This window comes from Neolamprologus brichardi, chromosome 13 (genome assembly GCF_056152115.1).
Source record: "Neolamprologus brichardi isolate AB-2024 chromosome 13, ASM5615211v1, whole genome shotgun sequence".
In the NCBI taxonomy this organism is placed as follows: domain Eukaryota; kingdom Metazoa; phylum Chordata; class Actinopteri; order Cichliformes; family Cichlidae; genus Neolamprologus; species Neolamprologus brichardi.
In genome coordinates, this window is record NC_142116.1 from 15,376,853 (window position 1) to 15,399,970 (window position 23,118).

The 23,118-nt window shown below is 40.6% G+C and overlaps 1 protein-coding gene across 3 annotated transcripts; it reads right to left on the reverse strand.

Annotated features, from left to right (window-relative positions):
* Positions 1 to 580: 580 nt before the first annotated feature.
* zgc:154058 (Transmembrane protein 150A-like) lies at positions 581 to 21,760 on the reverse strand. 3 transcript variants are annotated; one of them, XM_006783857.3, is made up of 8 exons: positions 21,291 to 21,760; positions 20,728 to 20,953; positions 15,998 to 16,045; positions 15,040 to 15,126; positions 13,959 to 14,026; positions 8,552 to 8,679; positions 4,242 to 4,341; positions 581 to 3,594 (listed from the first exon to the last, which is right to left on the reverse strand). In XM_006783857.3, exons 2-8 carry the CDS (start codon positions 20,790 to 20,792, stop codon positions 3,332 to 3,334), a joined length of 759 nt encoding a protein of 252 aa, XP_006783920.2. In that variant the 5' UTR covers positions 20,793 to 20,953; positions 21,291 to 21,760; the 3' UTR covers positions 581 to 3,331. The 3 variants fall into 3 exon arrangements, with proteins under 3 accessions (XP_006783920.2, XP_006783919.2, XP_006783918.2); XM_006783856.3 differs by having other exon boundaries at positions 585 to 3,594; positions 4,242 to 4,419; positions 21,435 to 21,760; XM_006783855.3 differs by having other exon boundaries at positions 585 to 3,594; positions 4,242 to 4,419.
* Positions 21,761 to 23,118: the final 1,358 nt, after the last annotated feature.

A 23,118-nucleotide genomic window follows, 5' to 3' on the forward strand; every position in this document is an offset into this window, starting at 1 on the left:
GTTCGGATCTCTGGAGGCATAAATTATAAGTCAAAATGTAAAATAGCCTTGCGGCTATTTCAGCCTTTCTTTTTTTTCTTTAGTACTTGCGGGCTTTCTGCTGTAAATGTGGCTCAACTTAGCAAATAATTAGAAGTGTGAATCTTAGTCTGAATCCGTTAGCATTTAGCGGACCACCGATGTCTTAAATTTGCTGTGTTTTACAACTTTAGAAGCACACACTAGCATATATCACACTTCTTTAAAAAATACCTTTAAGAATATTTCATTTTGGCCCAGCTTTTTGGCATTTATTAATGACAGAGTATGTAATTAGATCCTTGAGAAGCACTTCTGATGGGATTAAGAAAGTCTTAAGAGAGAAACAAAAACCTCAGGACTTCAGGGACGTTTTGGTGGCGAGTGTACCAAACCTGTAAGTTCACCTACAGCTGACACTGTTTTGTTATAGGGGTTTTCCTCTGTTTGATGTCTTATCTATGAGTGTCACCTTCTGTCAATGAAACTGGATAATGTAAATAATTAAACAATAAAAAAAAAGATTAGAGAACCGCTTTCTGGTTCTTTGTGCTCATGTTGTGTAATAAAGCCACTGGGATTCAACGTTTGCTGTTTTTTTTTTTTTTTTAATTTTTTATTTGTTGAATATTAAGGCATAAATGGATACAATCATATGACTCTTCATCAAAATAGAATTTACAACTGTGACCTCTTTGGTTTCCATGATCAAAACAGCACATAAGGCACAGGGAGCTGTGTAACTGAGAGTGGGGTGCTGCGAGGATTGTTGGGTTCTTGTTAGTCAGAAAGCTCTCACCAATGATCTCGATTGCACGAGTGAGCTCAGTTTTCTCGCACATTTAACAGAGTCTTGATTAGCAAAAATAATCTATTACGTCATGGCTAATCACCAGTCTTACAGCTGGGTAAAAAAAAACAAAAAACGTCAGCTGCACCTATACTACACAAAGAAACAAATGTACACAAGGAATCCCATCGACAAAAATAAAATTTAAACAAAGACGGCAGAAAGCCAAAGGCCTTGAATCAAAGAACACAGCTGGTGTGGTAATGTTTTCCTGAGTGTAGAGATCAGATAGATCCATAAATGAGGAAGAATGAGTTATGAAATTAAGAGAATGATGGCGAATGTGAAGATTTAAAAGAAATGTTTCTTTTTTTTGTAGTGGTCAGCTAGAAATAGGGAATATTCACAAACCATGACGTCGGATTTAGTACTTTAAGTAAATGTGAAATGATTAGCACCATTATTTTAGTGAACGTTTCAAATGTATTGAATGTTTAATGTGGTTTCTCAGAAGAACCTCATACTGTCGCAGGCAGAAGCTCAGGCTGGAGTTGAGCCTCCACCTTTATGAAATAAAAGGATAAAAACATTAGTTGGTCTTAGTATTCGGACTGCGGGCAGAAAAAACTGACAATTTTTCAAGTAGAAAACAAAACCCTCCTGTGAGCTTAACACATGCAATAAGCAGTGTGACCAGCAGAGAGAAGCAAGTGCTCAGTGTTGCAGCTGGTGTCGCTTTCAGCTCCGTCCTCAGAGCAGCGTGCGCAGGCTTCCCCATCACTCTAGTTCAGTTAGTCTGATACATTCAGCCTGATAGTGAATAACTACTTTCAGTAACATACTGTGAATTTGCGGACAAATTACACAAACAACATCTCAGCTCGACATGTGGCCAGATGTGCTGATGGCCAATTACATAAAGTACTACTGTTGTAAAGCCTCTGCCTCCTCAAAGCTTGAGAAAATTATGCACAGATGTTAGCAAGCATGGAGCATTTCTCCACGTGCTGGTATTGCTAACCTTCTGTCCCTGCTCTCACTCTCAGAGTCACCGATTTACCCCATGTCTCTTCTTATTGCTTTGCTGTAATCACAGCTGAAGTAAGAGAAAACAACAAGGTAAGGCCTATTTGTGTATTAGCACCAATGCCATAGGCAGACTTGTATTTGGCACATACTACAAAATAACACGTTAACACTGAAGCAGGACAGTCCATCTCCACCATGTCTTACATTATACAAATCCTTTTCCCTTTATCGCACTACACCAGCTTGACGTGCTGAAGCATCTCCACCTGTGCGAAGTTTGGAGCTTCACAAAAAAAGGAAACAGCTAAAGCAATAAGAACATGTTCTCCTCCTCCTGCATGTGGGAATAATAAGATGCAGACCTCTGCCTACAGGACCTGAAAACACGTGTAATGCCCCGTCACTAAACTCAATAAAGCCAGTGCTCTGGATTGAATTAGCTGGTACATATTTGGCCTCTCGACACTGTGTCACCTCTCCCTCATATTCTTTTACAGAGAAGGAGTTCAATCCAGGATTATTTAAGAGCTGAGTCTATGGATCCCAAGAAGAATGGGGAAGGGTGTATTTTTTCAGTCTTAATTAGAAGATTTATGTGACTCAGAGCTCAGTGAATTTTTTAACACAGTTTAAATAAAGACATATGAAACGTCACCCAAATAGTCCGGAAACAATAAGTCCTTGCGGTCTGATACTTCAACAGCAATATTAGGCTTGCATATATGGCACAAACTTTAATGCTGCAATAAGCATTTTAAACAAAATGACACTCGTATCTAAATGCAAGCTCATGAGATGCACAGCAGAGCTCAGAACTACTCTGATGTCCACCAGATAATATTATTTCTGATTAGCTTTGGTCAACCAGCTCCACAGAAATATTTTAGCTTTACACGTGGCTTTGGAAGGGAGGTAATGTGCAGATGAGTATGCAGAAAGAATAACCAAAACAGTAAAAAACAAAAGAAGATCTATACAGTGTAGGGTGTTAATTACAAAGATGTGACTTAACATCAAAAATATTGCTTAACAGAGGTTTACGTGATGAAAAATGCAAACTGCCGCCCTGTTTGAAAACACTGTGACACCTTCCCACTGTAATACTGTCAGCTGGGCTGTCCAGCAGCCTTCACTTCTTACACACTCTGAACGCATCGCGGCAGTCATCTAAATCCGAGGCCATCGGATTCACAAGAACTCCATGATCTGATTCCCAAAACGCTCCTCTGATAGTCACTGAGCACAGCCATGAGCAGGGAGAAAATTTGGTTTTGCACGCCTGTGCAATGTGCAAAATGCAAACAAGTTCTTCGGAGACACAAAGTTTGACGCAAGTATAAACTGCAGCAGAGCTACGCCCGCTCTGAACGGCTGCTGCACTGGCCTGGTTCATTTCAAACCTTCAGACGAACACGGCTGGAAATGAATAATTCAGACTAGAGTTGGAAAGGAATAAAATGAGGCAACTGTGTGGCATCAACGTGTGCCAGGAGGCTACAGCATGGACATGCTTTCAGGTTGGTGTGGATGTGGTTGTGAGTGCAAACCGGGCCCTCCCAGCGCATCCATCTTGTGTTCTCTCCCAGCAGGTCCCAGGGAGCCTCCTCTCGCCAGCACCACCATTGTACCTCCTGACATGCTGGAAAACTCGAAGGCAAAAGTCCCATAAAAAAGCATGATGATGATGCAGAACACCCATTCGAAGATGGCCGAGGCGTGTTGCAGGACGAAGCTCTCCTGACAGAAAAAAACACCACCTGAAACACACGGTTAAGGAAAACAGCAGAAAAGCAATGCGAGGACCTAAAGCCGAAACGCCCTAACAGGAAGCAGTCATGGACACGGCCCCACTCACCTGCACGATGCAGATTAAACACTCAGTTTTTGTCCAGGTTAAGTAAACAAGACACAATGAGTTAATTAGTGAGCTTTACAAGTGCTCACATGTTGATTATGTTACCCATGAAGAGACAGGCCCAGGCTACAGCTACTGTATATCTGTACTGTAGGTCAGGCTAATATGTTTTTCCCACATGCACTGTAACTTCTCTAGATGGATATCAGCTGACAGAGATATTGGATCGGACTTAAGTCGGTCTTTAATCTTCCACCTCCTACTATGAAATATGCTGGAGTGCGCCAAGGTTTCCTCTGCGTGCTTCCAAAACTGTCTGAAGCAGACACGAGACTGGCGTTAATGCACTACATTAATATCTGGTAAAAAGGTCACTGTATCACGCAATTATAGAGTTAAAAACTCTTGCTGTTTTATGTCATTGCTAAAGAGGTGCCAGGGACTAACTGCATGAAATAATAAATAAAAATATCTGATGAAAAGAGGTCAAAGGGGATGCTTAGTCCCTTATGCTTCAGGGCAGCCATCTGTAGAGGCTGGAAAGGATACTGAGCACCAAGGCTACGAAGGCCAGCAGGGTCATGCAGAGCCGGAGGTGGGCCAAGTTGTACTCCCCTTGGGTTTTGGCCAGTCGGTACGTCAGCGCTGACTGCAGGCACACAAACAGCATACTGGTGGGAAAGGCAATGCCTGCTCCAACATAGTGGAGAATTTTGGCATTATCCACCTGTGATATAAGGACCGAAAACAGGAAGAGAAGGTAAGGGAGCCATTTAAAGGATTGAAGCAAAGATATAACACAAAATAAAAACATCTAGTGAATGTGACGTGGGCAAATTCAGGAAGTGGCCCCATCGCCCAGTTTTGGTAGTATTTAAAACTCGGTGGAAGCTTCTTACGACTCTTTAAGTAAAAAGGGAAAAGGAAAAAAAGAAACACAAAAGGCAAGCGCACAGGAGGCAACAGCAGCAAGAAACACAACAGAAAGCCTCCTTTTCCCTGCTGGTCACAAGAACAACAAGAAACAATACACAAAAGAGCCGCTCAGGAGCATGTGACTACAGCTCCCACTGAAGGGTCCACATACACACACACACACACACACACAGACATACACACACACACACACACACACACACACCCACACACACACACACACACACACACACACACACACACACACACACACACACAGAGAGAGAGCTCAGATGTACTGATCTGAGTAGATAAGAGATCTTGAGGTACATTAACTTGAGCTAGAGACACATTAAACGACTTGACTGATTTGCTCAGATAAAAAAACAATAGTTTCATGGTTAATGCCAGATGTATAAATTCTGCTATTTGTTATCATTTTCCAGGATCATTACAGCAATAGCCTCAAAGTTTGGTATCTAAGCCATTTGTCCATTGACCTGGTCAGTACATGCTGAACATTCTTGTGTAGTAGGCTGATCCTTGAAGTGGCAATGTAAGACTTGCATAAGAAAAGTTTTGAACAGTTGAGATCTGCTGTAAAGCTCTCCTGAGCCAGAATTTTGTATCTCACACAGTAAAATAAATCCAATTTCTTCTTCTCTAGTGTGGCACCTCCACCTCTGGACACACAACAACCAATGCTTTCTTCTCCATCTTCTTCATTTTCTTCTGACTAATCTATTTTCCACGCTACAGCTTCAAAAGTTTAATCAGTAAATCAGTATTGATAAGGATTCTGATCCAATGTATTGTGAAGTGAAATAATGGTTTATGTTATTTAATGAGAAAATCACTTTGACTTTGTGACGGCACGTTTTTTATCATTTGGTATGCTATCAACTGATCACTGCTAATCACAGCCAGGTAATGTATGGCGCTAATATATATAGGTGCAAAATTAGCAGATTGTGAGCACACTGAAGTGAGCAAAGTGTGGCAGTGAAAAGCAGTGTAACATCAAACAGGGAAAGCATACGGAAGGAAATGAGAATAAAGAGAAGAATGGGCAGCACTTAACAGCAACAGCTCTTATTATAGCTACACATATTTATCTGAAACCACTCTGAGTTCCTGCCTTCATTAGTGAGTTTTCCGCAGCTAAATTCAGCACACTACTGAGCTGCACCTGTGACATTTCACAAAGTAGCAGTCAGATCTTTTTACTGTTTCTTTTATGTTCCCATGCATAATCCTGAGACATTGAGGAATGAGCAGTAATAGCGTTCAAAGGACTGAGGTAGATAAACGCTGTGACGATGTTTCTGTGGGAACAAGCCTAACGTTGTTTTTTTCTCTATTTTCATTTCCTGGAAACAGAACTAAATGAGATGAACTGACACATACCGACTTTACCGACTCGCCTCCGTTGTGCGGGGCATACACAATGGCTGTGAAAATCTGTAACTGAAAGTGGCACCACCACTGATTACAACGGCCCTTTCGACATTACCTGAAGACCAGAGATTTTAGAAAAAAACAGAGAAGAACGAAACACCAACGTGTTTTAAGTGAGGAACTGGTGTGCGACTTCAGACAATGTTCCTGATTTGCGTGACATCTTCCAGCCAAATAAGATTGGAAATACCTTCAGACTGTAGGTGGTATCAGTCTTTTCCATCCAAAATTCAGTGGGATTAGCAGTCCAACAAACTTTTCTACTCCTTTTTCTTTTCTCTTTGTGTTCCTGACTGCTGCTTTCCATGCAGCTGTGTCACACTCAGGCACCTCTGTGTGGCAGTAATGTGCTTCTCCGTCAACAATTCATGTACTTCTCTTCCCAGATCACCAGATCGCTTGATGGGAAAAGTCCCCGTGGCTCCACCACACCACAGCTGTACTGCCAAAGGCTTATGTAACACACAACTATGCGCTCAAGCAGTTGATGCGACTGATTACGCTGCCATGTGTTGTGTTTCTTGCGCTTTCTTTGATCTGTTTCGATTTTGACTGTCAGAGTCCTGCTCTGCTCCCTCTTCTCTGAGTCAAACTTGTTTGTGGCGTTTGCCAGTGGATCCTGAGTACACGTGTTTTCGATGCTAAAAATGGGGGTTTGTGTAATGTCCTGAACTTCAAGAGAGGGCAGTGTGTGAGGCGAGCCGCAGGGATCAGGCTCGTGATTGGTTATAGATGGGGCATCTGTTACACACACCCTGTCTGCCTAGCTCCCCTCCATGCATGGCCAGACTTGATGACTCACTTCCCCCTGGCTCTTCTCGTAAAATTCCTCCCTGTTCTGCAGAGCTCGAGCCTCATAGGAAAAGCGGGAAGAAGGTGAGGTTGCCATTACTACACCCTCGCATGAACTGCCACATCTGCAAATCTGCTCCAATACGCACATACACGACTCTCGTAAGAGGAGTATGTAAAAAGAGCCGAGACTCTAACATGTCAAACAATCAAATTTAACCAAATAGTCACATCTGTAGAAATATTACACTCTAAGAAACTTCACTTTACTTCAACACAACCCAAATTTTCTTTCAAAACTTTTGCTCCTCTCTTTACTCTGAATATAGCATCAAATGCCTTCTCCGTGGCTGCCGCTCTCTCTTTATTTTCCCATGAACTATTTCGGCCTTTTTAAAGCATGGTAACAAGATTTTGCAGTGATATCCAGCCCAGCGTCAAACACCAAAATAACCTCCCCTCAGAGGACGTTAAATGATCTTACTTTTCTTACCCTAACCGTGACCACTTCCTGAATCTGACACGTACGCTGACTTTTAACCAAAAACTCAACAGTTGACATTATGCACGCTTTCTTTGAAGCGGTCGCAACAATGTTACTGTCTAAACAGAGTTCTGTCCACGCAGCAAAGGTAGTACTAATACACACATACACACACACACACTGTCTAGGCATCCAGCCAGAGCTCTAAATATTTAAACTTCAAGAAATTCTTTCCCGGAGAACAGAAGAAGGAATTCACGTTGGGTTTCTTCACTTGAAGTTTTAGGACCAAAGAAAGAGGATTATTGTGAACAGTATTGTGCTGATGAAGGAAGAAGTTAACATTACAAACATTGAGGCATTAATTTGACATTAATCTCAAATGAAAGGATTGACGGAAAGAAGCAAAGAGAAAGACTCCTAAAAAGAGCCAGGTCAAACAAAGACATGTTAAAGATTATACAGCAGATTATTTTCTTGGCTGTGTAAAAGAATTTACTAGAGATGAAGCCACGCCACACGATTTAGCAAAAAGAAATTACTCATTATATTAATGAAACAGGAACCAGAGATATTTTGGACATTTTATCTGAACATCAAAGCTTTTTTACAACCAGCTGGCATGTAGTTGCTGGAGGCTGTGACCAATTTCACCCAGCAAAGAGTCTGCTGCACCAAAAAAACCTTGAGATTGCGTCTGCTATTGCCCGCAACCTGCATGGAAGATGCCGACTTGTCCTCATATATCCGCCAACTACTCTAAGACCGGTAATGAAGCTATGAAAAGTGTGACACTAACCCCACTTTTCACATGAAAAAGTGCAACACATTTTTGACTATAGCTTGACTATAGCTGGTGAGTGTTTGAGAACAAGTTGGCAACTTTTCTTCCAACTATAAATAATTGCAGCTACATTAGCGACCCAAGTAATTATAAGGACGCAGCAGACTCTTTGTGAGAAACTCTACCCAGCAACCAATCACCAACCAGTCAAGAAATACACATTTTTCCTGAGTGACCAGAGGTTGCAAAAGGGTTGCCAGCCAGTCTCTAGGACTACACAATAGAAGCCTCAGTCTCTGTGTATTTAATTTCACTATTTCCCATGCTGAATACAATTTCTTTGGGTATCCATAAATCTTTGTCTTCATCAGCATTTACAGTGACCTCTCTGTGTTTTATTGTTAAAAAAAACCTAGAAGACTGTACCTGGAAGTTGCCCACCATGATGAGTCCAGCACCACAGATCCAGCCCGTGCAAAGACTCGCCGTGTTCAGGACACAGTTTTGATGCTTCTCAATGACGTGGGCGTAGCGAAGCAGCACAATCACCATCACTAAAAGAAGGGAGATGAAAATCAGCTACACAATGTTAAAAAGTCACTGCATGCAAGAAATGGAGAAAAGGCATCATCTGGCCTTTTTTGGACGACTATCATACAAAAGGGCCTGGCTTCAATTTAACGCAAACACTCTCACACGTCACTTAGCCAAGAAATACATGAACTCCCTGAAAGCTATATTACAGGAAATCAGAGATGTTAAGCAGCTTCTCTGACTCAAAACTATGAGAAGCAGAAAATGGCGGGAAAGTGAGAAAGATATCTTGGTGGGGGTCGATCCAAACCTACATACGATTAAAAGGTGAAGGGGAAAGAAGTACAGTATATGGGACAGATGAGTGCCGATGTGCTAACAAGCTCTGACTGGGTGCATTGTTGGAACACTGAGGAGCTGACCCCCATTTGGGTTCTCTTTGTTGGCTCCTCACGGCTGGTGCCTGATGAAGGCTGACTGGGCTTGGAGAAAGCGGGGCATATGGGGAGAGTGAAAAGTGGAGGGTGGGAGAATTAGTGAGGACAAGGAGCCCCTCATGTCTTGACCTGACGCTTATATATTGTTCCAGGGACTAAAGTGTTATGTTAACTCTGTGACTGTGTCTGTGTAAGAGGCAGCTTTTCAGAGGGTCTGTGTCTGCCAAAAGGGAATACAAATGGAGACTGTGGTCATGGCTAGAAAAGAAAAACATTTCCACGTAGAGTCTTTACATTGATAGATTTTTCCTTCCTCTCTGAAGCTTTGTCTCCAGGGTTTGTCTATGCCGTGACGTGTCTGGCTTTAAGTAGCGTCTCACTGAGCGGACACATTTTATAGCCCGGCCACAACCTCAGGATGAAGCAGTAGCAGTTATTGATCTGTGGCCTGATCTTTTGTTTTAAAGCGACCTTTTCTTCGCAGCTGTTAAAAAAGTCAGCCATGCATATTTCACATCATTTTCTGATTTTGACAACAACAGCAAAGCTTCCAGATGATAGTTGTTTGGCTCATGCTGAGGATAAATTACTGAGGGGAAATCACCACACCACAATTGCCGCAACACTAGGGTGAAAAATGAGTCACCAGCAAGCTGCAAAGATAAAAAGATGATATTAAAAGAATGTTTTTCATTAAAAAAAACACCTAAAATAATACACTACGGCAACAGCTAAGTCACTCATGATTATAGTTATACTACATTTTATTAATGTTCTGCCCAAATGGAAAAAAAAGATTTAAAAAAAAAGGCCTTCAGCTTTTTTTTGTTTGTTTTTTTGACGATCTTTTCATAGTTACACATCCACAAAGCTTAGGTATGTATATGATTTATAGAGAGAGTTCAGCATCACATGTTGAGAAATTATGTCTTGCATAATTTCCTGTTAGAACAATAGTGCAAAGTTCCCACCGTTATGTTAACCATTCTGTTTTAATGTGATGTTTGGAGGGAGAATTAATTTTAAGTCCATCTGATCTGCAAAGTTTACTATGAGCTCACTGAAATGTTGCTATTAAATCTGATAATAAAAACATTTGTTTAAACCTTAAAGGCAAACATTCGTACAAGCAAGACCAAGACATGGTTATGTAATGCTATTTAAAAAACCTAATTAATGATTTATTTATGTTTTATATTCACTAGCTCTAACTTGTGAGTGTGTATCTGTGTTAGTGCGAGCTTTCTTCTGTTTCTTCCTTCTGTACCCAAATCAACTCGGCAAAAGTGATTTCAATTACAATCATGGAAAAACAAACAACTGTGTCTCCGGGCACGGAAACAGTCTGCTCATTGGCTCCTTTTTATAATGGAGAACATGCTGTATTGCTGAAGGGAAAGGAAAGTCGACTGCAGCTTTTTCATTAGATTAAAGCGCCTCGTTCACCCTGCTGCAGACTGGCTGCTGGTGGATTCTTTTCTGTTTCAACTAAATATGTGTTTCATCATAACAAATGAGCTTGTTTAAACTTGTTGGCATTATGCAGTCATCCTGGAATGATGAAAGCTACGCCTGAAGGTTAAAGACAAGGACAAGCAGCTTCTCTCTATAAGAAATCAGTGTTTCTTCTTCTATTCTGGGCACATTTGTGTGGGCATTTTTTTTTTGGTATCCTTATCTGATGATGCATGTTTACTAAAGTCATGGCCTCCTCCAACGTAAGGGCTTCATGTCCCATGCATCAGCGCCACCTGGACTCGAAGGTCACAACAAGCTGCAGTGTGACAGCTTATTTTACCCAAGGATGCCACGCAACAGCACCTAACACTGTTCCAATACTTGGTTACCTTCCACAGAGCTGCCCTTTACAAGTTCATGCTGTTTGCTCTGAAGCCAGGAAGCCCAGTGCAGGAAGTAAAGTGCTCCCACAGACACTGACTCACACACTGCTTCTATCTTGCATGTATACTTGCAACAAGGTGGACAATCTCTCATGCATACATAGCCCTGCACGTGTCTTTGCATTCACATACGCAGGACTGAGTTAACACTAAAACTAATGGGCATTCATAAAGTGCTTATTACCCAGCGGCACTCGCACCTCACAGTAGAAAAAACCTTGTCACCCATACAAGGGGCTATATTTCAACCCAAACACAACATTTCACCGTCTCCCACAGAAGGTATGCAGACAGAGAATGCATGTATTGTCTTTAAAATGTTTTGTGTGTACACTGGCAGAAAAGTGGGAACTGAACTGAAAAGGAGAAAAACCAATTACAGGGCGATATAAAATTCTCCAAGTTCATGTTACTCCATTTGGAAGTGACACCTGCAGCCAACTATAGCAGACACAGCCTTCCAAGTAAAACATAAATCAATGAGCTACTCGCTAAGCACGCAATATTTAAAATAGTCTGTTGTATAGCTACATACCACATCAGCTTTACATAGTTATGTATAGACAAAAGAGGTAGCTTTATAAACAGTATTAACATACGCCATGTTCAGACTGATGGGATTGCAAAGGGGAAAAAAGCAGATTTAATGCAGCCAAAAAGATTTGAAAATTAAACCTTCCAAACCTCACAGATTCACCCGAGTGGGTGAAAGTGCAACTGAACTCAGTTAAAACAATGTGATGGATAATTTTGAATCAAATGCTTACAATAACATCAAGGTTGAGGGTCATTAAATCTCAATTTTTTATGTTGTTTTTTAAAAAAAAGAATAGAAATGCAGAGAAAATTATGAAGGAATTATGCAGAATTTCAATTCCCAACTGTCATTAGCTCTCCAAAAAACACTTTAATGGATGAAGGTGGAGTGTTTCACTGAAATTACTTGTTGAGCGGTCATATTAAATTCTCTTAATTAGAAACATAATCAGATTACTGTCATGGAAAACAAAGAAAACAGCAAATATCAAAATTTGAAACATGTTGACATGCTAATTTTCCCACTTCCTTAAGTGATTCAGCTCAAGTTATGTGTTCTAATGAAAACAAAATATTAGCTGACATTTTATGTAACTGGGAGGAAAATGTGCGTCTCTAATATCTCAAAACACATTTATGATAAAGACAGAGATACAAGCTTTTATCCTTTCACAATGAAAAAGGGATTTGTTTCTTTTACTCACTGTGTACTTTCTAAGACACTGTCACTGATGGTTTGGTGGGTGACTAACAATGAGCGCAAGAGAAACTTCATTCACAAGGAAGAGGAACTAAGAAATTTAGATAAAAACTGTTTAACAGTCACTGTGCGCGGAAGTGGTGCAGGATTACCTCCACCACACACCATTATTTCACACTTATGCTGCATACATATTATGAAAGAGTCATTCTAGGTAAACATGTTTCAAACAAAAGTTACAAGAGAACTACATCTTAACTAAGCCAGATAAAAACCCTCATCGTGATGAAGCAACAGTGGTTGCAACATTTTCTCGCTGCCACATAATTTAAGTGTGAAATAAAACACAAAAATCAAAGGGCAGTGTTTAGCCAAGGTGTGTTTCTCTTACACCAATAATATTATGTACCCATTTTAAAGATTCTCAGTGGACCTCCCTCTAAAGGAAAATCATCATGACCAGGGTGCAAAAGATTACAAGATTTTCAAAAGTGGGGTCTTATTTACTCAAGCAAACAATATACTTTTCTTTATCAGATAATAGAAATACTTCTTTAGCTATGTGTGCAGCAGTTGTACTCAGGTGTGTATTCCCCACCTAACGGGTCTGTTAAGAGCCTGGAAAAAGCCTGTACATACACAAGGGCAGCTCCTGAAATGCAACCATCTGCCTCCTTTTTCAGCATTGTATACACATACAGTATACAACGCTGCAAAGTTCCTCCATTCTTGTCACAAGCAAAGACCAGAGCTACAATTTGCATCTCAAAAAGACAGCTTACAATGTCCAGAGTATCACAGTCAGACAGAAAAATAGCTGCTAGAGGCTTGGATAAAAACAAAGCACAGTAACTTTTTACACACAGCTAGAAAATTAACCACAGCTGGAAAACATTATCAAGATCGGGCCAGTCGGAGCCACCAGTGAACGGAGGGCAGCAGCACATGTATAGACTCACAGAAAACATGCAGACCAGCGATTGAGAGCTCATTCTTTCTTTCAGACACAAGTGTTTTCTTTGCATCTGTGTTCGGACTTGTTCTGTATTACAGCTAATTTTTGCTTTCAGCTTCTCTCTTATTCACAGGGGGGGTCGCCACATTGGGCAGCTTCACATGTTTAATCTGACTGACTTTTACACCCTTCCTGAAACAAACCCAAATGGAATTGTGTCATCTCCAGGAATCAAACCGGGGATCTTACCATTGTTAGGCAAACAAGCCCCTTCCTTTTTCTATTTCTACAATGGGAAATACAATGTGTCTACTTCAATAAATATGCTTATGTACATTCATTTGTTGACCTGGCTGCCCTTCCTCTGGCATGTGTCTACGCCAGAGGTTTCCATTGTTGTGGCTAGAGGCATGTTCAGGTGTGCTTTGGGATTCTGTGGCAAGCACACATTATAACTGCAGTTGCACAAAATGTAAAGACTAAGGGAACTATTAGGTGTACTATATTAATAAGTACCCAAGGGTCTGATTGCTTTCTTGTGAGGAGCAAACTATAACTAACTCAACTGCAGGTGTCGTGTTAGCTCCAGCTACAACAAATATGCTATCAAAATGTGACAATATATACTTAAAAGATGACATTCATTTAAATTATAGGCTATCTTCTGTAAGTGTGAATGTAGATGTGTCTTGAAATTTTAGCGTGCTGGTTTACACAGTTAATATAAGCCAGTCTAATGTGTCCTGAGCCATGCCTTAGGATGCCTTACCCATGAATGAGCCCGTGCTGCAGATAAGGCTGAAGAAGCAGCTCTCAGGAGGAAGAGTCCCACATTTACTGCAAGAAACAATTACAAGAAAACAATCAGAGCAATACCACAAAACAATGCACCACTGCCTACACTCCAACCATCAACACATCCAGAGGTACTCTATGGCTGTTCCTCACATCCTGAAGTCAAGTGTTTGACTTTTCACCTACTGCTTGCTGCTTTTATTCTACGAATGGGAAATGTTTGTAGGAGGGAAAACTCAGAGACAGTCAACACTGGCTGTCTGTGCCCAGACTCCCATTGAAGCCAAAGCCCTCTCAGCTGACTCAAGTCATACACACATTCTTCACTACATGGATCAAAACGCACAATTCATTAGACTAAAGCTGACATGAATACATTTTAAACAATTCTTTCATCTATGGCTTGTTCGAAGGTCCGTTTTAATTTTTACCCAACAGCGCGGCATTTAACACAGATTAAGAAAAATGCTTCTTCCACCTTCTCTGCTTCGACTGCTTAGCAACAACAGCGCTGCTATATTAAAGATTCATTTTCTGTGTTAAACTGTAGCTGCACACTTGATTTGTAGTGGTGGTGGTGGTGGGGTCATTATCGTTGCATATTATCTTTTCTGGTTTTCCTTTTTTTATGCTTTGTTTTTTCGTTAAATGAAAGCCACTGTGGCTATGTGGTACAACACGTCTTTGATGTTGAAAGCTGAAAGGGCCAAAAACCCAAACAAAGAAGCAGGAGTGTCTTGATTTCCTCTGGACTGTAAGCCGACTCCTCCGTGTGCGTATGTGTGTTTACATGGCTGAACGTGTTTTGCCTTCAAACTGCCACGGTGGCAGGCAGGATATTTCTGCCGCAAGTTATTTTCAGAATGCACACACACACACACACACACACACACAGAAGAAACGTCTCCTTCTCCTCACTCGCTTTTTTTCTTTTTAAATCAACAATGTGCCGACAGGGGTCACGCTAAACAATGGGACAGTGTTCCTGTTCTGACTCAGCAGAAGCAAAGGGGCAGAGAAGAGACAGACAGGAGGTACGACTCCATCTCACTGACCTGATGAGAGGTACATTGTCTAGTGTGCAGCACAAGGATGGCCCGCTCTGCAAATACAGCTCCTCCTCACATGACTGGTTATACAACCTGAAAGAAAAAACAACCAAACAAACACCAAACATGTGTGGCAGTGCAAAAGCAAATGTTAAAAAAATTGAGGAAAATTGCGTTTATTTTAGGCTGTGGACACACAGTGGAAAATAGCTAACAAAGCAAAGACATATTCCTGTTTTTTTTTTCACTGGGTCTAGTAAAAATATATGAGAAGCTGTATAATACAGTCTGTTGTTAAACCACAGTACAGTAACTGTATATTAAGCACCATTTTGTGCGATCACACCCAGGATTTCTTTTGTTTTTAGGGTTGGTGTGTCAAAGAGGCAGAAAACCACTGTGTCATCAAATGCTAGCTCTGCTCGTGGAGATTAACCTCAGCTCGAAACGAGCCCAGCATCCAGAGCAGCAAAGCATCACAGCTTTAGATTTGTGCTGATTTTCTAGATTAATATTCATCTCTGGCTCTGCTTTACAGTGTGTCTTTCTCCTACCTCCCTCCCCTCAACCACATCTGGTTGCAGCAGGTGCCTGCCCCTCCCTGAGCCTGGTTATGCTGGAGGTTTCTTCTTATTAAAAGGGAGTTTTTTCTTCCCACGGTCATCAAGTGCTTGCTCATGGGGGTTTGTCTGATTGTTGGGGTTTTCTCTGTATTATTGTAGTGGTCTTTACTTTACAATATAAAGTGCCTTGCAGTAACTGTTGTTGTGACTTGTCGCTAAGTAAATAACACTGAATTGAACTGAACTGTGAGTGGATTTTAATGAGTCTCTCAAACGTTTTTCAGCCAACTGAGCAGGAAATTATTCTCACTGGCTCTTGTTGCAAAAGAGGTGCAAGGAAGGTTACAAAGGTCAAGACTGACTGTAGGGATCAGCAAAATACAGAATAGATGTCAACATACCAGTTTTCCACAGGGCAGACGTGCTGGTTGTAAAGGGCCATGGCATAGCTAAAAAGGAAAAGGAAATGATTAGCCAAAATCAAAGGGAACAGTTACTTTTTTTTGGAAACGGTTATTTTATATTTTTAGCATACACTGTAACTTTAAACTGACTCAATGAGCATTCATACGGCAAAAGCCGTTAGAGTGGTAGTGGTAGGAAAAAAAGATACTTCTCACATGCAGCCTCAGAATAGGAAGTTTTTTTAGGTCATTGAATTCAAGTGAAAAGGGGAGTTCAATGCAAAAGCCACAGCTAACATAATAACCTGACACTACTGTGACGCTAGACTGTCAGGAGGTGAGACAGACCACAAAGGCAAGGAAACGTAATATCACAGTGAACATGAATCCTAAACAGATTTATGTAAAAAACCACGTAGCCATCAACTGTTAAGCTTACTAAAACCCTTTTGCATATCTGTCATGTCTTTGCAGTAGCATTTCTCGTGTGGTCGTTTATTTACAGTGATGATTTTATATGACTGAAAATGACCTTTCAGGTCTTTTCATTTATTGAACTTTCAGGGTGACCTAAAATCCTGCACCTGCACCTGTTTAACTTTCAGGAACAGTTGAGCTGACTTTTCACTATTTCTTACCCTTTATCTGAAACTGCTGTATAAAGCACTTTGGGTGCTCATGTAGAGTAGAAAAGCACTATTAAAGAACCTCCATTTACCTCAGATGGCTCATTTTTGTCAAAGTGGTATGACTATGGTGAGGATACTGACCAGCCGCGGCCATACAGAGGTCAACAATCTAACATAAGTAACATAATATCTGTATATGTCAGCACTAAACACAAACACCAATGTTAAATATATTGATCCATCCATTTTCTTCCGCTTGTCATCAATTCAGGGATGCAGGAGGAGATGTGAAAGGAGAAGCAGGGTAGACCCTGGACAGACCACCTGTATGTTGTGGGGCAACACAGACAGACAATCGTTTGAACTGACATTCACACATGTGGGCAATTTAGAATCACCAATTAACCCAACTGGACTGTATGAGGAAGTTGGAGGAGGTGTCAGAAGTACCCAAAGAGAATCTGCAAACTCCAAAAAGAAAGCTTGCTTTGAACCCAGGACCTTCTTCATGTGAGGCAACAGTGCTAACCGTTTACTTTATATTATCTTCTAATTAAGATTTTAAAATATTGAGACCAGTGCTGGCCACAAAAATCCCCTTTTGCACAGGCTACAGATAAACTCTATCACTTGAACATCTTCAATCAGGCTGCAATGACCACTTGCATTATTATACCTGACATTGTGACCCTGCCTGGGAATACTTAAAACACATATTTGTCACATAACAAACCATTTTCAGCTAATGATACAGAGGCCACATTAAAGGGCCAGATGTCCAGCGTGTGGTTTTGAATGGCTGAAGAAAACGCTATTTAACTGTGAGTCCTGTGATTAAGTCCTCACCACGAACATGTGCAGCTCAACTGTGTCTGCTCTGTTGCTCAAGTCCTACACAACTGCATATGCAGATAGGACGAATATGCACATGCAGAAAGAAATTATGGCAAACTCAGGTTTCTGAGGTGTTTACATATCCACATCATCTTTATTTTTACTTGTAACTATAGTATAATTTTGCAGCATCGTTTTAGCCACATTTCTATGGAAGGACGTGCAACAATCACATATAACCTTGTTATTCACATGCAACAGTAAAAACACTATTTGTAACAGCCAGAAAACCACAGGAAGACAGAGTCATACAGACAGAGTATCTTTCCTCATTTTTGCATGCAGTCCTAGTTCAGCAAGAGGTTAAGCATCAATCAGGAATGTTTCCATGGCTGATAATATCCTACTCACAGGCCAGTCTTTAAAGGACAGAGATATTTCCCAAAGACACAAGCAAGAAATCAGAAGCAAGACATATTTCACAACGTTAAAAATAGCGGTATTAAATTATTTCCACTACACAGTATCTGCTACAATTTCATGTGTCGACACAATATCAGATTCAGAAAACACGGGCTGTCCAACCTGAGCAGGTGGACAGTTTTTTTCTTATGCAGGGTGTGCACGCACAGCTATGTAGAACTTGGACATAGAGTGAAACCCAGTATCATACATGGCAGTTCTGTCACCAGTATCTGTTTACATCTTTGTCTTGGAAATCGCCAGCTAGCATCTCCTATCCAATGATCACACGCAAGGTAGGTGTGACTGTCCAAAAGGTCAAGATAACAGGCAAAAATATTAGTCTGAGCATAGCTATCATTACTATTAAAACAATGTGTCTATTAATTTCTACAACATTAAAAAATTATCTGAGGGCACCAGCTGTTGTTAGAAAAGAAAGCCTGGAGAATCTATTTTTAGTTAACTTTCAAGTGTGAAATTAATCCTGCTACCAGCTTTTTAACACTGCATTTGCTTAGTGAAATGCACAGCTGGTTTTGACTGCTGTAAAGGCTGTCAACACTTGGCTGGCTGGTTAGATGGGGGCAATAACCCTCTGGGATTTTTTCCATTGGTTGCATCTTACTGTTCCCATGGATCTCTCACTGTAGATGACAGTCAGCAAGCTACAACACACAAAAACAATGTAGGTCCGACCGTTTCTTTCAAAATTGAAGGCCGAGATTTCAGCTAACAAACAAATGACTCATTTAGGTGTATTCCAGGTATACATAACAAGAGAGACCACAGAGGGTTAAATCAATACATCAATCACCGTGTAAAGAGCGCTGTCTAGCACTGAGGAAATCATCACTGTGAGTGAAAGAAGACTTCCAACTTTTGATTATGATAAAGGAACAGAAACAAAAGTGCACCATGTCCTCCCTTTTATCTATTGAGTGTGTGATAAGAGTCTTGCTATGAATGCTACGATTTACTCGAGAATTTTTTCTCCGATACCACATTAACTTAACTTGTGATTATCTTGCAAACGAAAATGTGCCAATGTGTACCTTCAGGCGTAAATGACGGTGATAGACATTTAAGCCTTTTGAGAAACACAGTAACAAACACACACCTTTCATTTTTGTCTGCTTCCTTTCCATATGTGCTGAACACTACAAATGGTACCAACAAGACAAAAACAAAAATCAACAATCTAGAAAGAAAAATCATTAGACCACATTTGACAAATGCAGGAAAAAGAAAGCTTAGGTTGTTATATTTTTCCCTGATTTGGGGGTGTATTTTATACATCTGGCCAGCTTCTAAAGCTAGAACAGCATCTGCAGCTCTGGGGTGCTTCTAAAAGTGAACTTATTTAGCTGTAGCTGGAACTAAACCAGCGCTTTATGTGCTCAGCAGAGGCTAAGTAATAATAGGTTTGTTTATATAATTAGACCCCTATCAAAGCTCAGCAATGGCTGTAATTGCATGTGCCTTTAAGCAATGTTTAAATGGAACAGACCCTGTTTTTTATTTAGGACCACGTCCTACATAAAGAAAGACTTAGATGGAAAAATCTTTTTTTTGTTGGGGTTTTGTGTGTGTTTTTTAACAATGAAAAGTCCCAAAAGCTCTACAAAAATAACCTCAGAAAAATGTGTGAGCCAATAAACTATAGATAAATTTGGCAAGTACTAGTTAAACTCCCATTGCTTCTACAGCATGGTTGCTGGATAACATAAAAGACACATACGCAAATACACTGACTGACTGATAAAAGTTGAGAAACAGAAGCCAAGACTTCTTGGTGGTCCTACTTGATACAGAAAACACTTGGCATGGGCGCCAGATGCTGAGTGAAAATTCTGCTTACGTTCTTTCCCACCCCTTTCCAGTATTTACCTTACTCCCAACCAGTCATCCACACTGGGAAGCAGGAGTTATGTAACATGCCACATTCTGTGACATTCCCCAAGTCTGAAAAAGACCCTTGACTGCTCTTAGAAACAAGGCGCCCTTGTCAAGGTAACAGGAAGGAAATGGGTGTAAAGGGGCTGGCAGTCTGCAGCTCTCAGCATCTGAACTCAGATCAGAAAAAAATGCCCAAACTAGACAGATTGGTTTTCACCTTCATGTTCTCAAATCAGCATGGAAACATTAAGCCGCTACACCTGGATACACTCTACTGATTGGACTGCTGAGTAGCCACGCACACCACAACATTAATTGCCATATGGTCTCAAGTTTGGTGCTTGATTAGGCTGTTTAGTCTCCATGCAACTTATCAGTGATGCAGCACATAGCCTTGATTCAGAACTACAACAATTTGGAATTGGGCCATCTGTCTCTCTCCCCCCTGGGGTTTGCATTCCTTGTCCCAACGAAATAATAGAACAGAGAGAAGAGCTGTCAGCCCAAGTATAACCAGGAGGGTTTCTCTCCGGCACATCTGCTCAGACACTGTACTACAGATAATTAAGATTTACTGCAAACCTGCATGTCTGATTTTTAGGTAAATGGTGATAATCCCAGATCATTACTGGAAAGAGTTAATCCACATGCGATTGCCATGGCTCCCAGGAATTCAGGGTAAATATGTAGTGCTGCGCTCCTGTAGGCAGGAGAGGAGGCCGGGGTATCGAAGAGTATTTTTATTACAACATGATTCCAATTCTTAATTTGTATTTTGTAATTTTTAAAGTTATGGACAGGGTATAGATCCAGATGTGAAACCTTAGAACATTTACATAGATTTTAAACTTTTTTGATGTCAAAAAAAAAAGAAAGAAAGGGGAAAAAACAGAAAATACTTACACAACCCATATCCCAGTGATGGTCAGGACAGGGAGGCTAACAGGTAGTATCATCCACAGAGACATCTTCCAGCACCTTTCTTCTTTTTCCTCTCCAGCCAGCTGAGCAATGTCTTCTCAAGTAGGATTAACATTTATCTGAGTGTGACTGACATGTGCACCGATTCATTTTCCTGAAGATGGAGGACGGTAGATGGGACAGCGGCAGGACAGATGTCTCTTTTCAGCTAGTGAATGAGAGGATCGATAGGGTTGTTCCGTGAGGTTGATTAGGAGCATTCACCTACTCATCAGCATTAAATGGTTAAGTAAACTATCAAGAACAAGTGACCACAGCAATTTAATTTACATCGATCAGCAGGGTGCATTACCTTACATAATCCTGCTTTCGTAAAGCTTTAGTTTTCTGCTTTTCTTAAATGTTCAACAACATTTTATAAGTTTGGGGGGGTTCGGGGTGGACACATTAATCGCTTACACTTCAAATGCGACGGGTTTTTTTGTCCACCTTCCTGTTTCTAGCTAGCAACAACAAGCATCAAAGGTAAATCTGTGACAACTCACCTTCTGCCTCCTTGTAAGCTAGCAAATACAGATTGTTTTTTTCTTTTTAGGAAAATGAAAACTTTGAGTACGCCGGCGTGTCCTCCACAACTCTGGCACCCCCAACCCCCCCAAAAACCTATCACGACTTAGCTTTAATTTTACTTGAGTATGTAGATTTTTCCAGAGCATATGGGACCTCGGTTAGCCGTGTTCGCGTTGAAATGAGTGGGGGGAAGGCTGGCTTCACAGCAGCCAGTCCCTCTGTATCTCAGCCGCCACGAGTATCCAGCTGTTTGACTCCGCCCACATTTGGTTACGCACGTGTGGGCGGGATAGCGCGGAGGAAGCTCAAGAAGACAAGTTTGTCCTACCGTATTTGGACAAAGTTTTAAATTATAAAATAGTAATTACATCCACACCATGTTGTAATTTGAATATTACTGTTTTAAATCAGTTCCTTTCACCGTGAGACCCTGAGAGTAGGTCTACTACACTTGGAACCTGTCCGTTTCCTAGCAACGGAACTGTTTCGCTGTTAACGGTAGGAAGAGGGTACGGCCAGAATAGAGGGCTCTGAGTACAACCTGGAAGCTTTCGCATTTCTTCTTTTTTGTGTGCATGTGTGTGTTTTTCTCCCGTGCTTTCTCATGTCATTGTAAAGACACACGTCTTCGTCTTTACGTCAGCACCGTGTAACTCTCTGTTTATATACAACATGTGTGAATGAGCGTGAGACACCGAGCCCCTTAAACAAAACTTGTTTCTACTGCCCTCTGCAGCTTTAACGAATTAATATTTTCATTTGTCAGCTATAAATAATCTGTGGTCGGTCCTTCTGTGAAAAAAATCAATTACGAATCAGCATATTTAATAAAATATGCAAAACCCTTTTCCCCATTCTTTTCTGATCAGTTCCTATAACTTCATTAGTACAAAAGATAGACGCGTGGAATTTATCAAGGCCAAAAAACATATCAAAGCGCCGTTAAAAACAGCAGACAAATCCTTTTTACACCGTCTCCAGGTATCTTTCCATCTAAAACAGCAATAATGTAATATATTCATATAATGTGATATCATAGTTTAGATTGCAAAAACTGCACCATTATGTCTATGACACAGAGTAAGAGAACCAGTGCCCTAAATGTTTTATCTGTTTTCTGATAATTCACTGGAGCTTTCCAGACTTATATGACCACGTGGAATAGATGGCTGGTCAAAATCACAGCCAGTGGTTCAATCAGAGGTGTACAACACATGAGCAACATGTGAGGTCATGGATAGGACAAGCACTATAGTATTTATTTGACAGCTTTAGTTACTTATTATTGTAGATCAAGCCACAGAACACTACCGGTGAAATTGGCGTTCTTTGCAACATCATAAACATATAGACATAAAAATGTCTGAATATGTTTACTTAAGGTACTTTAATTAAATTTTGATTGTTCAACCTTTTCGCTGTTAAGCTATTTAAGGTAGGATTATATGTTTTAAATGAGTTAAAAATCTAAATACTTTCTTCCACTTTGCCAGTGTCCAATAGATGACTATATTTAAATTCTTGGGCAGTTCCTAATAATTTCACAAAAAATGTGTAATAGGCCACAATTTTCATAAACCTGAAATTATGTTTTCGACATCACTTTTCTATTTCTGATTGATTTGTTTTTTTTATTAATTGTTCTGGTTTTCCTGCTATATTCTTGATTCCCCTTTGGCCTCCATGTAAAAAATCCTGGAAACGGCTTCAACTGAGGTTGAACAACTTAGAACAACGCCTGGTACCTTCAGTTAACGAGCAATTAAATCTGATTGGCACATTAATGCATATTGCTGTCAAATG

What these genes read in the sequence shown, in the direction of transcription:
- zgc:154058 (XM_006783856.3), bottom strand. Translation starts at nt 20,792, where the DNA reads ATGTCTCTGTGGATGATACTACCTGTTAGCCTCCCTGTCCTGACCATC. An exon ending in CAGCACGGGCTCATTCATGG is followed by an intron (nt 8,680 to 13,958) that starts GTAAGGCATCCT and finishes CCCTTCTTTTAG; the next exon opens with TGATGGTGATTGTGCTGCTT. An exon ending in TCATGGTGGGCAACTTCCAG is followed by an intron (nt 4,420 to 8,551) that starts GTACAGTCTTCT and finishes CTTATATCACAG; the next exon opens with GTGGATAATGCCAAAATTCT.